Below are 17,662 nucleotides of genomic sequence, written 5' to 3'. Positions count from 1 at the left end.
TAACCTACGCACGAGAAACAAAACCGTACGCTGAGTAAAAACTCAATGGTATTTCTATAATCCAAATATTTAAAAATAAAACAATATAATATGTATAATAAAATGGTAAGCACAATTGAACATTTAAAACCATACAATACTAAAATTTCCATCATTTGCTATAGAATTAGCTTTTCACAATTTTAATCACATTTCATTTATGCAATTGCTTTATCCATAATGCAATTGTTTTATCCATACCATATTCAATTCACAATTTCACTTCATTTCTTATATCATTCCATTTCAATATTAATTATAAGACTTTATTATTTATTTACTCCTATTAACATGACTCGGACAGGGACAGATACACGGATCCAACCAAAACACACCAGTTTGGCACCCAGTGCCTTATCGGATTATTTGAAGTAATAAATTGACATCCATTGTCTCATCGGTTAAACAAAAGTAAATTGGCACCCAGTGCCTTATCAAATTAATCCAAAGTAATAAACTGACACCTAGTGTCTCATCGACTCGAAGTCAAAGAAATCCCTGAACATTTTCAATCCTATGGTATTCCATCTATATCCGACTCAGCCTGATACAGTTAATAAGGTTTTAATTCATTTTCCCAATACAACCAATATTCATTTCAATTCAAATAATCAATATATTCAACATATATACCAATTTAATCAATATAAATTCAACAAATTCATCACATCCTAAATCAATCCATTTCAATTGTAAAACACAATAATTCTCACCTTAATCACTTACCATAACATTTAATCAAAATATAACAATTAATAATTAGATTCGAATTATAGAAATACAAACCAAAAATTCGAGCTATTCCTCGTCGACTTTATCTTTTCCCTTTTAGTCAAGGATTTCGGTATAACGTTAACTACGGAATTAAAACAATTAAAATTCATCAATACAACACAATTCAAACTCATATTTAATATTTCAATTTTACTCAATATTTGTCTAAATTCCAATTTAGTCCCTAAATCAAGACTAATTTTATTTCTTCAAAATCAATCTTATATTTTCATACAAATTCCACTATAGACTAGATTTAACTTCCTAAATTTTGAATTTTCACAATTTAGTCCCTAGTACTCAAATTTTACAATTTATTTTACAATTCAATCATTTTTCATTTCTAACTAAAAATCTATCAATTTAATCCCTAATACTAAAATTATTAAACATAAACATCACTTAAAAACTTAATAATTTCTAAAATTTTGACATAGGTCGGATAACAATTTCTAAAATTTTGACATGGGTCGGGTAGTATTTAATATCGGGATTCTAAAAACATAAAAAATACAAGAAAAAAAGACTAAATTGATTAGCCGATTGAACTTTGAACCCTTGAAACCCTAACTTTTCTCCTTCCTTCTTTCTTTTTTTCTTTTTTTTCTTTCCTTCTCTATTTCGTTTCTTTCTCTCCTTCTTTTTCTATTTCTTTTCTTTTTCTTTATCATTATAATATAATAATATATATACTTAACTTTTAAGTTTTAATATTATAATATTATAATATATATTTTAAATTTAAATATTTTTAATATATATACACTTATTCCGCCTCAATTATGACCATTGGCATAATTACTCCTTTGGTCTTTTAATTTTTCTTTAATCTATAATTCAACTTTCACCCTTCATATAATTTAGTTCTTTTACCTAGTTACTCTTAATTTATGCAATTTCACCTAACCAAAACCTAATTAACTATACAACTAACTTCGTAAATATTTTTAATAATTATTTACGAGTTCAATTTACGGTAACGGAATCTCGAAAATACATTTTCCGACACTTGTAACTATCGGTCGTTACAATTTATATAGAGCAATGATTAAAATTAGAACTATCTTATCACACCCCAATGTTGTATCAGAAAGTATGTATATATTATTTTTGCCCATTATTAAGAAAAAACAGAGAAGAACGATTAAGAGTTCTAAACATGAACATGCAATCAACCAAAACTTAAAATTAACATAATTTTTCATGATTATACCAATAATATTTTTATAGACATTATATTAGTTCACATTATTAACCCAAATAAAATATATTTACATGATAACTGTTTTCTAAAATTAAAAACAAATACAACAGGAAGGTGTCATAAAAAACCTTAACCACCATTTAAATAAGGTGGTACCACAAATTATCAAAATTATTTTAAACAATTTGGTATTTATGTAACAGGGGTAATATATTTCAAGCCAATTTTCGCAGGAGTAAATCGTTTTTCCGGAAAAAGGGTAGAGTTGTAGGCGCCAACTTTGGGAGATTCAAGCATCACTCCGCGACGTGGAATACGCATCTGGTTTCTCCCAATGTCCCAATTCGTCTCTACTCTCCTCCTTTATTATTGTTTCCCGGAACCCTAGTGTTTAGCCAATGACATTTTATCCTGCTTCGGGAAAAGAAATTCGTTTATGACATTGTTGCCGGAATGTTGATGGAGCGGCGGTTTTTTTGTTGTCAGTTACCATGGTGATAACTGATAACTGTGAGTTTATTGATATTTACTCCACGAATTGATACGTAGCGAAGGTGTCGTGCTACATTGGATTCGATGTTGGAAGGAAGTGTTTCTTCCAGTGCTGCGTATCACCGTCCTAGCCTCGCAGTAATTCTCCCTGTTCTGTCTTTGCTATCATTTTTGTTACAGTCGCAACTTTGACTCGTTTTCGTTTTCCGTCTTTGCTATCATTTTTGTTACAGTCGCAACTTTGACTCGCTTTCGTTTTCCGTTGTTGTACTACAGAAATTACAACACCGCATTGTTGTTATGTTATATTCTGAAGATAGAAAATTTTTTGAGGTGCCGAAATTAAATTCTAAATTTTAGAATAGTAAAAATATAATTTCACTATTTTAATAGTGTTTATTTTTATAATTTTTAAAAGATTAAATTAAAATTTTATTATTTTAAAGAGTTAAAACGTAATTTTACTTTTATCAATTTAAAATTTTAAAAATTTCAAAGAGTAATTTTCATTTTAGGGGCAACCGCGCTGGTTTTGCCCCTGCTTATAGTTGTCGATGGTGTCTTTTTATCTTTGTAAAGGTTGAGGAAAGGGAGATTACTGAAACCTATTATCAGTGAGATTTTTATCATGGCTAGCATACGGTAACAGCATTGGCTCCAATTGTTTTACTGTTTGTTGTTTTTGAAGCAGCTTTTACTCTCTCTCTCTCTCTTTTCACTTTCAAATATTTTAATGTAAAGAAGTGCTTATTTGCAAGTAAGATGAGATGAAAAAAATTGAGAACTTCTTATTGAAGGCTATCCACAATTCGAATGTTGTTTATCCGAAGATGACATCGAATGACTCACTATAATTTTTGAAGTTGTAGCTGGTAGTAGATTTTTGTGTGTGTGGTTATGCAGTATTCAGCTCTGTTGATGTTTTAAAAAAAATCAAAATCTGTAGATTAGATCCCACATTGCAGGACTAAAATGATCCGTGGAGCTAACATCATGTATAATTATTTAACTTATCATAAAAATAGCTAAAAAAATTTAGAAATTGAATACGTAAATTTAACGTGAAAAAACTCTCCAAAGAAGATAAAAAATTATGGCGAAGATAATTATACTATAATGGCAAAACAACGAGGAATATAAAAGATGGAAAAACTCGAAAAAAAAAATCCCCAAAAGCTAAACACAAAATTCTCTAAAAGTGAGTGTATTTTCTAATGTTGTAAAATAGTCTATTTATAAGTCAAATAATAATAAGACTAATAAGAGTTTAATTAAGACAAAGAAACATAGATTAATGAAAGATTATTTCTCAAATTTAACTACATAACACTGTTGAATAAGTCAGTCAAGGGCCTAGGTTAGCCAGTGAGGACGCTGCAGCTGCTAATCACAGTGGTGGAGGAATCAGATGCGAAGGGCTGCACAGTGCACACAATGGTTTGTTCCGTACAGGTGCTCAAATTTGTGTACTTTGGAACCTACTCATATCCGAAAAGATTTTAATGCCGGTCTTACTATATTAAGTTAGCATCCTTCGAATACATGACATAGAAAATTCTCATATGTACCATGTAAATTCGTCCAAAAATTTACTGCTGTTGGGACATAGGAAAAACAATTTCTTCTCTGATTGCAACCCAGTGATGAACATGATAGTTTACCTTCTGAGAATTTTTCTGTGGAGATGGCTAATCTGAGATGAAAGAGAATTAGTAATCTAATGGAGAAACATAATGTCCGCAAAGTAATATCATTTTATCCATTACCAAGAACATGATTCATGGATAGATTTCACATAACTAAACTCGTGGGTATATTATTGTAGAACAAACTGGATATTGCTTTACGCTGTTGTAATGCACACTATGATGAAACTTATAGTGTATGAATCTACTCTTCAGGATTTTTACTTAGGGACCCAAACAATGTGATCCCGAGGAAGGAAATGGCAGACAGGAATGGTTCCTGGTTCAACTTTTAGGACTTGAAAAGCCAAATGCTTAGGGTTCCATGCGGATGTATCTGTGTGGCAGACTGCTACTGCTTTGGCTTTTGTTCCGTCAGCACCCTCTAAAGGAACCATGTAAGCCCTTGTTGTTTCTGATTTATGGCAATAGAAGACAGCATATGCATAATTCTGCTTGTGGCACACTACAGCTTTGTCATCTGTCATCTTCTGCACTCCAGCTGCTATTGTATACTTTTGCATTGGGGTTTGTTTTTCCACTTCTGTTGAGACTGCCTGATCAACTTTCCCTAGTTTGGAAATGCTATAGTCAATCATTGACTCCAGTGAGGTTGCACAATATTTTTCCTCTCCTTCAATCGCTGGCTGTTCGCACTCCGTAATTGTGTTCTTCATCATCTCTGCCTTCAGTGATCCAGGTTTCACTGAAAACTTGTTGAAAATTTCTGGCAACTTGTCAGATGAAAACGGTATTTTTTGGGCAGTTTGATAAGGTAAGAAAGCTGATTTCTCTGTATTTTCAGTGAAATGCAGGCTCATTGTTGCCCCGGGGTGCATATCCTTTTCCAGAAAGAAAAGAGCCACATTCGGGTCTTCATGGATTTGAGTTTCACTGGCTGCATATAGGTAATTAAAAGGGTCTCCAACATTCACATGAGTGCCACCCCCTGGCTTTCCCGTGTTCACTCCAACTCCTTTGCCTCCAACGTTCACATGGGTGTCACCCCCAGGCTTCCCTTTTCCTGTATTGACGTTTACACCACCACCTCCTACATTTACAGAGGTACTTTTCTCCTCCATCAGTTCTGCAAATACACCAAAATGGGCTAGAGAGCTCATATACATGCTGATGAATGCATGATTCCAACAATTTTTTTCATAATAAGTCAATATGTGCAGAACACATCCTATTCCCATGTTTTCTGAAATATATTGCTAAACAGAACGTATCCTGCTCTTTCTCTTTTAATAAATTGCAGGAACAGAACTATGTTAAGCACCTCATTTCTGATTATTACCCGGCTTCCACGATTACATGATTGTTTGCTGTATTAGGCTCAATTCAATTCTATGGGAAACCAGGGTCTGATATTCTACAGTCCTCACTTTCCTGACCATCTCAAGTTGAGGGCTTATATCACAGTAGTCCTGTTTTGTCGGTGAGTAAACATGATTCAAAAAAAAAAAAGAATTCTTGGGATATTAAACACTCACCTGGATGTAGAATTTCTTTGACAGCCTTTGGCATTGGAGTATTTGGCAGCTTATAGCTCCAATATTGCTCGGGTGAGAGAGCAGCATGACTTGCCACCACAGCAAGCTGTAACAACAAAAAACAAACAAGAAAAGTTGAGGTAAAAAAAACCCTTCATAGTTCTTTGCATTCAACAACGAATAATCACATGAAATCGAAAAACTTACCGCTAGGCAAGCAAGAATTGGGGAGAAAACCTTCATCTAGAACAGGAGTGACTAATTCTATAGAAAGAAAGAGCAGTGCAATGGAAAGGGAATCTAAAAGTTAGTGTTGCATGGAATGGAAAGTAGAACAAGATTTCTCCACATTTATAATGAGAAATGTAGTAGGAGCCTTAGAACAAGTACTGCTGAATAACACTGCCAACAATATTTTTCAACCAACATAATGGCTCCAACTGCCACTGGTTCACTTAAATGCAGTTTATGTCATGGGCTTAGGTGGGTGAGCATTGAGAGTGGTGGTGCATGTATTCAAATTCATTTACCAAACATAACTAATTTTTGGTTTTGGTACATAAACCTAAAATTGGGCTTCAATCTAATATGAAGATGACCCAAAGAAGTTTCTAGTTTGAAACACTGGCCCGGAAAAGGGAAGTATATATATTTAGAAGTAGATTATTTATAGTGAAATTTTTATTTCATTAGTGGATTAAGAGGTTATCATATTTTTGTTCCCTTTTTCTTTTTAGTTATTTTTACTTTTTCTGCCATAAAGTTTTTACTATTTCTGATTAAGTTTATAGTCTTAACTGACGTTACTAAAATCTCTTTAAAAGTTAATATAAATCAAGAAAATGTAAAACAAAACAGTAATTAATCAATATTTACCAATCTTTTACTTTTATATTCATTAATTCCAACCTTTAAAAAGTCAGATAAACTACTCACTCTCCCATAAACTACTCACTTAATTTTTTTTAAATTGAGAAAAAAAGTGTGTCACTACCTTCTCCTTATATATAATAATTGGAAAATACATGAAAGTAACACTTTTTTTTCAGTTCCAACAATCAAATTGAGTGTCTATAGGTGTCTAAGGACACAAAGAAATTGTAATCACTTTTGAGTCTGATTAGTATTGCTTTTCAAAAGTATTTTTGAGATGAAAGTATTACTAAACAATATACTTTTGAGCTTTTCAAAAGTGTTTTTGAAACAAACAAATATTTTGCAAAATCATTTTTTTATCAAAAGCACAACCAAAAATTTTTAGCTTTTGCTTAGAAGTATTTTTTTTTTGTCAAAAAGTTAGTTTTTTTTTTTTTTGAATAAACGGTTCATTTTGATTAAAATGGGCTTGGAAGTCCAAAACAAAAGCAGATAGAAAATGAAGTTCAAACTGATAAAATAAAGAAAATAAAACATGATGCAACTCTAGAGCTTCTTCCAAACCCTTCAGTGACCAGAAAACCCAAACAGCCAAAACCTTGCGAGATCTGGTAATCAGAACTAGCAAACAATGGAAGGGAGTTGAGATATACCTTTAGAATATCAGAAGTTCTCAACCCAGAGCAGCGAGCAGTAGAGGAGGGAAATTATGGTGGCCAGATGAAAAGACGATCCAAATCTGCCATTTCCATCGCTTTTAATAGGGCATCTTCAACCCAGAACGAGTCTTCTGATCTTCTCATCCCTTCGACCGCCATCGCATGCGCCACTGCGTTACTTTCTCCCGCAACGAACTCAAAATGACATGAAGAAAATTTCATTGTAAGAGCCTTCACATCCCAAGTAATCGGTCGTATCTCTGAATAGTCTTCCTTTGTTGCTTGGAGGTTTTTAATAATTGTTTTAGAGTCACTTTCCAAAATAATTTTCATGAAACCGATCTCCAACGCAAACTAGAGCCCGTGAAGAACAACCATCGCTTTAGCCAACACCACTGATCTAACTAGGTTATGAGTTCTGATTCCCGACCTTATTTTAAGACCATCATTTCTAATTAAGAAACCCAATGTTGCATGTTGTTTTGCCTCAGAGAAACCGACGTCAACATTCACTTTGACCCAATTCGTAGGAGGGGGCTCCCATTTTATCAACTATCTGGGTCAGGGGTGTTGTAATATTCCAAAAAGCCTCTTGTACTCCCTGCCATAACCCCTGATAAAGGTAACAACTTCCTCCACACTTTGTACTTTTCTTTCATGTATCAGTTTGTTGCGGGAAAATCAGATTGCCCAAATTGTAATGGCTATTTCCCCTTTACTGTTACTGGAGTTTAACCAGTTGTTAAAACTCATAGACGCATTGAACTTGGCCACTGATAATTTAATTTTGATCAAACATGCATAGTGAATGCACAGTCTCGTGCAACATGAACATGTGATTTACTACAATCCTGACAGCGCGGGTAACTATTCTCTGACAAAATTCTTCTATAATGCAAATTCTGGAAAGTAGGAATATATATATTTGCAAATTTTCACATTAAAATGTGAATTTTTGATAGGCACGTTAAACTCCAAATTTGCTTAAAATTATATTGCTCAATAGTACTCAAATGAGAAGGCTCGATGAAGGCTTTGTGACTGCTTTTTACTGAATAAAAACCTGATTTTTCTCTAAACCATATTACTTTATCAGATTGATTAGTGATAGGTATAGGGATACTTACAATCAAATTTCCTTCTTCCTCCGTGAAAGTTGAGTAGATTAATTGTCGATCTCTTCTATTTGGGTTTGGGAGAATCAAATCACTTACACATTCCAATCTTGCTACCTTGTTTGTAGTAATTAGTGCTCTATTCTTCCCCGGTAACCAATAGTCTTGCCATATCAAGATAGATAGCCCAGATCCAATCCTTCATCCAATACCAGATTTTAACAAAGCTTTGGAACACCATATACTTTTCCAAATTAGGGACGGGTATGAGCCCAATGGGGCTTCTAGAAAATTTAAACCATGATAATATTTTGCTCGAATTAATCTTGTTAACGAGCCTGGATTTTCCATCAATCTCTAACATTGTTTTGCTAATATAGAAATATTAAATTTAGAAAGATTACGTAAACCCATACCTCTATCCTCTTTTGGAATACACAATGGTTTCCAAGAACTCCAATGTAAACCATTCCTCCCAACTTTCTTCTGTCACCAAAATCTAGCAATAACAGTTTCAAGTTCCTTACAAAAGGAATTGGGCATCAAGAAATAAGACATAGTATACATGGGAACTGCCTGAAATACTATTTTGATAAGGGCCTCTCTTATACCCACCGAAAGCATTCTCGAACTCTAACTAAACACTCTTTTAATTAGATTTTCTTTTATCTCCCTACAAGCCCTTTTTTTATTTTGCCCCACGATTTAAAGGAGACCAATATACTTTTCTGGATTAATGTTTGGATTAACCCCTAAAATTCGATAAACCTCTTTTTTTCTATTCTACTCAACATTGGAACTAAAAACATACCAGACTTATAAAAAATTATTAATTGACCCAAACTATTGGCATAAATCTCCAGTCTTTCCTTAAGCACCATATCCCCTTCTGCTGTGGCCTTTCCAAAGATAAGACTGTCATTTGCAAAGATAACAAGTGGGTGATAACTGGAGCGTGTCTCTTAATGCAAGCACCCTTGAGATCCCCACTTGCAGCAGCCATTCTAAGAAAAGATGACAGACCTTCCCCAAATAAGAAATAAATAAGGATTAAGTGGGCCCCCTTGTTTAAGCCCCCGATAAGGAAGAAACAAATTAACCACAGAATAAGAAATCATTTCAATACATCTCATAATTTTCTAAACCCACAACTTCGAGAAACCCATTCTTCTAAGCATGACATTAATGAGCGCACACTTTAGTCTATTATACGCTTTACTCATGTTAAGCTTCAAAGCAAAAGACCCTTCATCTCTTATCTTTTTCTTTTTCTTTTTCATGGAGTGTAAAACTTCATATACAACTAAAATATTATCAGTGATAAGCCTCCCTGGTACAAATGCACGTTGTACCTCATCTATACAATAGTGAAAGACTTTTAAAAACCTATTCACTAGCATTTTTGCAATAAATTTGTAAAGGATATTATAACGGCTAATCGGTTTAAATAGAGCCATAAGTCATGGACAGCTAACCTTAGGGATTAAAACAATTTGTGTCTGGTTGATTTCAGCGATATTGTGCCTCCATTTAAAATCTCAATACAATAATTTGCTACCTCTTTACCCATAATATGCCAAAACCATTGATAAAAAAAAATTGCACCCAAGTCATCCTCACCAGAAGCCTTTAATGTATTCATGATTTTAACGCCATACAAATATCCTCATAAGAATAATCCTTTGCAAGTTCCTCGTTCATTGCTCGAGTAATGCACGGCTCAACCCCTTCTAATATAGAACCTGGATTTTCGATTCTAGTTGAAGTGAATAGAGAGGCAAAGTAGTCAGTGGCAAGTGACAACTGCTCCTCATTGCTCTTATAATAATTTTCATCAAAATCTAGTAGTTTATCCATCATATTCCTTCGTCTTCTTTTTGTTGCAATTTTTGTGTTTCGGTCACCATTTTTCATCCAATTAGCTCTGGCTCTTTGTTCCCAATAGAGTTCCTCCCTACCGGCCTCCATATTAAGGGCTAGTTTTATCCCAACAATATCACCCAACACCTCATCAGTTAGGTATGATTTGTTCAACTTAATGAATTGCTTCTTAAGATCTTTTTTCGACAAACCCCTATCTTTTTAATCCTTTTGAACCACGCTTTAAGGCCCACACCAAACACCTTCAATCTATTAAGGACATCACCAAATTTTCAGTCTATAATTTTAGAACATTTGACTCACACGTTTCTTCCAAAAGCCACGCAACCTCGAACTTGAAGTGACACCATTTTGCATGATTATTTTCAAAATCTGATTGCAATAAAAAAGAATGCGTGAGATGATGCATTTTGTAATTTTGAAATAAATCCCATCAAACTGCATTAGCTACCCTTTGATCCAAATGTTTCCTAATATTGTTTGCTCGAGTACGACCTTTTTCCCAGGTAAACCATTGTCCTCTATAGCCCAAATCTGTAAGAGAGCAATCATAAAGAGCTTTCCAAAATCTTCTCATTTGTCTCTCCCTCTGAAGTAATCCACCTTTCTTTTCAGATGAATAAGCTATTTCATTAAAATTCCCTATTACAAACTTAGGGATATGTGGGCAGTCATCTAAAGAATGCAATAAATTTTACGATGCCTCCTCAGATTCTCCTCGGGCACTTCATAAAACCCCGTACATCACCAAGTTTTACCATCAGTATCCTTATCAATCATAATGCCAATGTCCCTTCTCGAAAAAGACCGAAGACAAACCTTATAATCGCTACTCCAACCCATTGATAAACCCTCACTTCTACCATATGAATCAACATCCATCCCATTAAGAAATCCACATTTGCGTCTTGTTCCTTCCATATTAAAACCCTATAGTTTCATCTCAATTAGGAACACTATAGAGAGATTTATACCTCTCAGCATATGCTGGAGACAACAAACTGTCCAAGACCTCCCCTTTACCTGAATGTTCCAACTCAACAGCTTCATTGTATCCGACTAGCCCACTTAGCAGGGCCTGGCGATCTACTAGAATTTGGTACCTGTAATAGAGTACCCGAAACTTCATTCAAATCTTCCTTATTAGAAACTCCAGAAGTAGACTTAAAAAAAGGTCTTTTTAGCCCATCACTTTATTTTATTGGGTTATTCTCCTCCTCATAAATTGCCATATTCGCATCAAAGATGTTCCTAGCTTCGTTGTAAGCTTGACCCATTTCACCCATATTTATTGGGCTTGAAGTCAACTAGAAATTCACCATTCCTTTTGTTGAGAGGGAATAATTGGAAATAAATTCTGAATTTGCTTATTGATTTATGCAAACAGATTATGAAACCTCAAAATTTCTCCTTTCCGTATTTTTATAGAGTTTTTGTAACAGTCCAATTTTCAGTGGTTTCGAAAATAGTAGTTTGAGAACACTAAATCCGATAAATTAGTTCATAAATTTTATTATATAGTGTTTTTTATTCGATTCTGAATTTAAGAAGGCTTATGAATTAATGATTTATGCTTTAGAAATATTTGTTAGATTAACTAGTTTTGAAAACGAGGTATCGAGATCTCGATTTTATAAACTGAGCTGTAAATATTTTTATAAATATTTCGTTAGAAAATTTTAACGTTTCGATAGTTAATTAATTAAAAAATATTAAATTAGAAAAAGGTGCAAAACTTGCTAATTAAAGAAATATTGATTAAATGACTTAATTAATGAACAAAGAAGGACTTAAGGAGCAATTATGCCTAAAACAAAGGCCTGAGGCGGCATAAGCAGAAAAGAAAACAAAAATCATGTGATTAAAGGGCAAAATTGTAAATTTTGTGAAATAAACTTAAATAAATTGAATTCTAAACTTTTCTAAGTTATTCTTCTTCAATTTATCAGCCAAAAACACCATTGAAGAACCCTTAAGAAGCTGGTTTTCATATTTTGCTACATGTGAGCTCAATTCTTGCTCTTTTCTTAAAATTTTTGTGTTTTTAAGACTTCTGTAATTAGGTCTAACTATCTAATTCATTAGTTTTTGATTTTATGAGTAATCTTGAAAGCTACCATTGATGAGTGCTGCATTTTTATGATGAATTAACATGGATTTGAAGTTTTAATTTTGTTATATGATGATTTTATCAAGTGCTTTCAAGGGAAATTGATTTTAGGACCAAATTGTAAAAAATTAAATTTTAGGTTTTAGTATTAAATTATGTTTATCAAAGGCTGTGTAATAGTTTAAAATATTTAGATAAAGTGTTACTTGAGAAAAATTAGCTTATTTGATGAGTTAATTGGCGATGGACTAAATTACAAAAACTGTAAAAGTTGAGGTAATTGTATAATTTCAAAAATTGAGTGGTATAAATTGTGAAGTGAATTAGAATTGAAGCATGTGCTAATGAATGGATAATTTTATATTTTAGATCAAGAGCCCTTATACCAACGCGAAAAAGGGGAAAATAGCCAAATAATCTCTGAACCATTACAATTTCCACAATTTAACCCAGGTAAGTTCTAATGGTTAAAATTTAATGTGATATGTTAATTGATGAATGGTTTTTTGTATTTATTCGTAACATTTGTTGAAAATAAAATTATTATTAAATTTATGAAATTGCATCAAGTGTTCGAAGTGAATGGAACGCAGGATTGAGTATAGTCGTTTAGTGCAAAAGAGGAATTGACGGTAAAATTACCCAAGTAAACCGAGGTTCAACATTTGTTGGGAACTCTCGTATTTGCTTTCCGTTTAGCTCTCATGAGCTTCAGTAAACTCATGAGTTTCAAATTAACGCTTCTGGATTTCAGTTCAGCTCTTTTGAGCTTCAGTTTAACCCTAATGGGTTTCCGTTTAGCTCTTTTGAGCTTTAGATGAACCCTTATGGGTTTCTGTTTACGATGTACTCAAATCCGTAAGACGTTTTCTGGTTTGATAATGATTGGTAAGTGCCAAATGAAATTAATGTGGAAGAATTTAAGTTATTATTGATATTGAGCTCAAATGAGTGAATTCATTAATTGAAGTTGTGATTGGCAGGAAATGTTTGTGAAATAATTTACCTAAATAAATTATTATAGTATGTTCGGTAAGATTTATATTTAAAGCCAGCGAACTTACTATGCTTCATTAAACTTATTGTGTCGTTTAATGTTCTTTTTAGATTTTTAAGAAGTTTAAAGCATCGGATCAACACATAGAGCCACACTATCTAGTTTGCTTCGGTAGATTTTGTTATACATTTTGTGGTTTATATGACATGTATAGGGCTGAGTTAGAAAAGAGCTAAATTTGAAGTATTGTTGTGAATGACATATATATATGTTAGTATGCATATATTTAGTAGTAGATTTTGGTAAATCAATGAATGTAGTTATTTTGGTAAGTTTTGACAATTGAGTTTTGTGATGATATATTATGTTTAAAACATGATTTTTGGCTTGTGTTGATTGTTTGATTGGGGCTATTTGATGTATTGAAAATGGTCTATTTTCGTCCACACGGCCTGGCACATGGGCGTATGGTCTGGCCGTGTGTCCCCTGCACCTTAAAATTTTAAAACAGAATGCTCAAGTTTTTACACACGGCTTAGCACACGGGTGTGTGGCTTGGCTGTGTGACCCCTGCATCTTGCACACGGCCTAGCATACGGGCATGTGGATGGCCGTGTGACCCAAGTCAGAGAGTTACACGGGTAAGGGCACGGGCTGAGACACGGTTGTGTGCCTCACATCGAATGCCCACACGGCTTAAGACACGGGTGTGTCTCCTGGCTGTGTGAGCCACACAGACGTGTGTCCCCTACTTTTAAGAAATTTTTTTGAGATTTTAGGAAAAATTCCCTAAGTATCCGGTTTAGTCCCAATTCATTTCTAAAGTGTATATTGTGCCTTAAGGGTCCATCTAAGGGACAACATGAGTGTTTTATAACTGATTCTTGACATGTATAATAAAAGTTGTGAAATGTTCATATTTAATCTATAAAGTCCGGTAATGTTTTGTAACCCTGTTCCGGCGACGGATAAGGGTTAGGGGTGTTATAGTTTCCATAAATTGAAGTACCACAATCGTCATCCTCCACCAACCATCTACTCTTCCAAGCCAAAATTTTCCTTAACTGAGCACGTAAAGATATATCCCAACGGAAAACATACTCTTGTAGCGGATTGTGAGCTCTGATCGGGTAAAAAGTTTTACCATGCCTTAGTTTACCACAAAGGAAACAAAATAAAGTGAGTTTTTCATATTCAAATCGAACATAAATTGACTCACCATTCGAGAGGGTGAGTTTCTTCTTCTTTTTCAATGGTTTTCTAACATCAATTCGCACATTTAACATCATTATTCTTTTATAACCCAATTGAGTCGTTGATGCATCATATTCAAGGAAAACACCAATAAAACTACCCAACTGTCTAGCAACCGCTTCAGACATGAAACCAAGGGGAAGATCATGGATAAGCATCCAAAAGTCTACCCAATTTAATTGAACAGATAAAGGGTCTTCCTCTTCCTTTAACCGATGTAGCACCAATAGATGAGAATTGAAATTCCATGACCCATTTTTTTCAACTTTGTTCACGTCAACTTCAAAATAAAATTTGAATAAGAATCTTTCATTGCCTAGATTCGAGATTGAGACTCCCTCTATGGGATGCCAAAAATTAGCCAAAGTCAATCTCATCGCTTGGAAATTAACTACACTGGAGGTAAGAAACATTCCTACAAAACAATTAGCATACAAGGTTTCACTCTCTGAAGATTCGGCCCCAAATTGAATGGTTTCATCTTCATCATACTCGAGTGACAGGTCTGCTATAGAATCATCAATGTTCTTAACTACAATAATGACTAAATCAAAGAAAATAAACAACAAGCAAAACAAGAGACGAAAGCGTGCTAACAACAGCAGAAGAGCATTTCAATAGACAGAGAAAATAGTGTGTCAAAAGACAGAGAACGAAATTTGATTTTAACTAAACTATGAGTGGTCAAAAAGTGGTTCTGAGTGTTGGCCCTAAAATAAATATATCATTTTGATACCTATCCTTTTCGGGGAAAAAAAAAGGTGTTATGCAAAGAAAAAAAAGTCATTCACTTTAGAGTCGGTACATGGGAAAGTAACTATGAATCTAGCAAGGGCCATATAACTGGGGCTGTCTTGTAACTCTTTTAAGACTTACGTTTTCTTACGAAACACCTTATCTATAGCAAGAAACTTGAATTGGAAGTTTCGGATCCTGCAGAGAAGGTAGAAAAACAAACACCACGCGGACACTGTACTCTATCTTGAAGTTATTGTATTTAAATTTTCAATTAAACACTAACGTTAAGTTGGATCATAAGATAATCCTTACTCCTTATCCTTTATTTAAAAAAAAAAAAAAAAAAAACTTTGAAGCCTTTACCCTCATTACTTTTATTATTATTGTAAGTGCTGGAAGCTTTGGCTGTTTCTCGTTACAGAACAGAACATTATTTATTTATGGTCGGAATCGCAAATGTTTTTCTTTTCTTTTCATTTGTATGTTATGTAATATAAGACCAAATGGTTCAAAATCCAACGTGGTTAGGACAAGGAGAGATCAAAGAAAGTGGGACTATGAGGTAAATAAATTTGCAAACAATTCAACGCTGTAATGTTGGAATATTACCTGAGAAGTTGAAGTAAATGAAAGCGAAGGTGTGACCCACTGCAATAATTCTACTCGTAGAGATAGAGGCATCTTTTCTTCTTCACATAAACCCATGGCTGCCGCCAATGATATCTGCTTTCAAGAGAGTTTTTTCAGCCCTGTTTCTAAACCATGAGTATAAATAAATGTTTATATATGAAGTTGGAAATATATGTTAAAAGAGTGAAAGATACTAACTTGCTTTGGTCGACTTTAAAATTTAAACTCCTTATCATGGAATCGAGTTCAAGAATTGTAATCACGACGTTGCTTGATAATTATGCACAAAATTTCTAAACTAATCATGCATACAAAGGGTAGAAGTTTTCAATTGCCAATTAGTTAGGGGACAAAATATTATTAAACAATCGTCATGATGTTGGATTTAAAATAGGTTCTGATATCATTGTCGATAATAAAATGAAGCATAAACCCAAATTCAATACACAAAAAACAAAGTTTTCTGTAATTATATACTATTTGTGTATTCAAGCCCAAGTTTGCAAAAACCCAATAATATAGAAGACTGCTATGGGTCATGGGATGATACTCTAGCTTGTAAGTTATAACTATGTTTCATGAAATGCTCCAATCTACAATGTTTACGACCCTTTGCTTGCTCTTGAATTTATCTGTGTATAGGTAACAATCCTCAATGACAACATTTTTTTTGGGAATCACAGGGTAAAAAACCTACTCACTTAACTTTTTTTAAAATACAATAAAAACAATCAGCCATATAATTGTTTTTTTCTTTAATTTAGCTTTCATTTAAAAGAAAAATATATAATTTTTTATACTTTTCATCTATATAGCGGATATCATTGGACAAATATCTGTGCCACTTCGTAAATTTTACTTGTAAAATCTAATAATTATAGTCAATAAATGAGATAATTTCTTCTTACAAATAAAGGTATTTGTACAGGATTTGAGTTGAATGTCATGTTTTTTCTTTTTTTTGAGAGTAAGATGTCATATGGGCATGTGGCAAGTTTTAGCCTTATAGGTTGTGGCTTCTTAATCCTGCATCTAACCTATACGAACATCTGGTTTGTAGGACGTGGTTAGGTACCTTGGTTTTGGTTCGCCGTCTAAAATTTGCGAAAGAAAGTTTTGGTGGGCTAAGGGTACATTTATGTATATTGCACACATATATAAATATATGTAAGATGATATTTATTTATTTAGTTTTAAAAGATTTCGTCAAGTCAATCTATTTTGATTAAAAAAATTCACTTATTTTGAAGACTACATTTTATTTTACATGATTATTGATACTTATTTTTTATATGTTCAATATGTGGGTCTCGTCCAATCATATCAATATTAACTTTAAAAGTAACGTGTGAAAGGATTCATCGTAACTTAATAAATATATTATACATATAAAACACTTATATTCCATAAATTGTGCATAATTACGTACATGCCTTCAAATAATCTAGAAAAACATGCACACCCCACTTATTATTTTTCTGAAATTTTCTCTCAAAACTCTCAACTCTTTCAATTCATTCTATGAATACCATGTGAACTTTAACTCCTTCATTCCACTAATGATTTTCCACGAACGATCTCTATTTTTTTTATCAATATAATATTTGTGATCTATCTCGCCTGTAAACCAAATTCATAAGCATCTGAAGACACCCCTTGCACCCCATTTGTTTCATAACCATTTGCTTTGGTGGAGATTTGTCTCATCCACT

The 17,662-nt window shown here is 33.4% G+C and overlaps 1 protein-coding gene and 1 long non-coding RNA gene across 4 annotated transcripts; one reads left to right on the top strand and one right to left on the bottom strand.

The window, feature by feature from the left end:
- Positions 1–4,243: 4,243 nt before the first annotated feature.
- On the bottom strand, positions 4,244–6,100 carry LOC105768730 (BURP domain protein RD22). Of its 3 annotated transcripts, none has more exons than XM_012588856.2 (3): positions 5,898–6,100; positions 5,691–5,796; positions 4,244–5,281 (listed from the first exon to the last, which is right to left on the bottom strand). In XM_012588856.2, the coding sequence occupies exons 1-3, from the start codon at positions 5,931–5,933 to the stop codon at positions 4,416–4,418; spliced, it is 1,008 nt and encodes a 335-aa protein (XP_012444310.1). In that variant the 5' UTR covers positions 5,934–6,100; the 3' UTR covers positions 4,244–4,415. The 3 variants fall into 3 exon arrangements, with proteins under 3 accessions (XP_012444310.1, XP_012444309.1, XP_052487262.1); XM_012588855.2 differs by having other exon boundaries at positions 4,244–5,302; positions 5,898–6,062; XM_052631302.1 differs by having other exon boundaries at positions 4,244–5,245; positions 5,898–6,062.
- Positions 6,101–7,024: 924 nt separating this feature from the next.
- On the top strand, positions 7,025–8,074 carry LOC105768731 (uncharacterized). The gene is made up of 2 exons (XR_001125896.2): positions 7,025–7,448; positions 7,717–8,074. It is a non-coding gene; the product is annotated as an uncharacterized LOC105768731 (long non-coding RNA).
- Positions 8,075–17,662: the final 9,588 nt, after the last annotated feature.

This window comes from Gossypium raimondii, chromosome 5 (genome assembly GCF_025698545.1).
Source record: "Gossypium raimondii isolate GPD5lz chromosome 5, ASM2569854v1, whole genome shotgun sequence".
Lineage (NCBI taxonomy): Eukaryota > Viridiplantae > Streptophyta > Magnoliopsida > Malvales > Malvaceae > Gossypium > Gossypium raimondii.
Note: the sequence above shows the minus strand (reverse complement) of the source record. Positions and strands in the feature narration are given on the sequence as shown.

Coding starts and splice junctions, on each gene's coding strand:
- LOC105768730 (XM_012588855.2), bottom strand. CDS start 5,933: ATGAAGGTTTTCTCCCCAATTCTTGCTTGCCTAGCG. Junction 5,797..5,897: donor CAATTCTTGCTTGCCTAGCG/GTAAGTTTTTCG, acceptor TTGTTGTTACAG/CTTGCTGTGGTGGCAAGTCA. Junction 5,303..5,690: donor CAAAGAAATTCTACATCCAG/GTGAGTGTTTAA, acceptor TGAGCTCTCTAG/CCCATTTTGGTGTATTTGCA.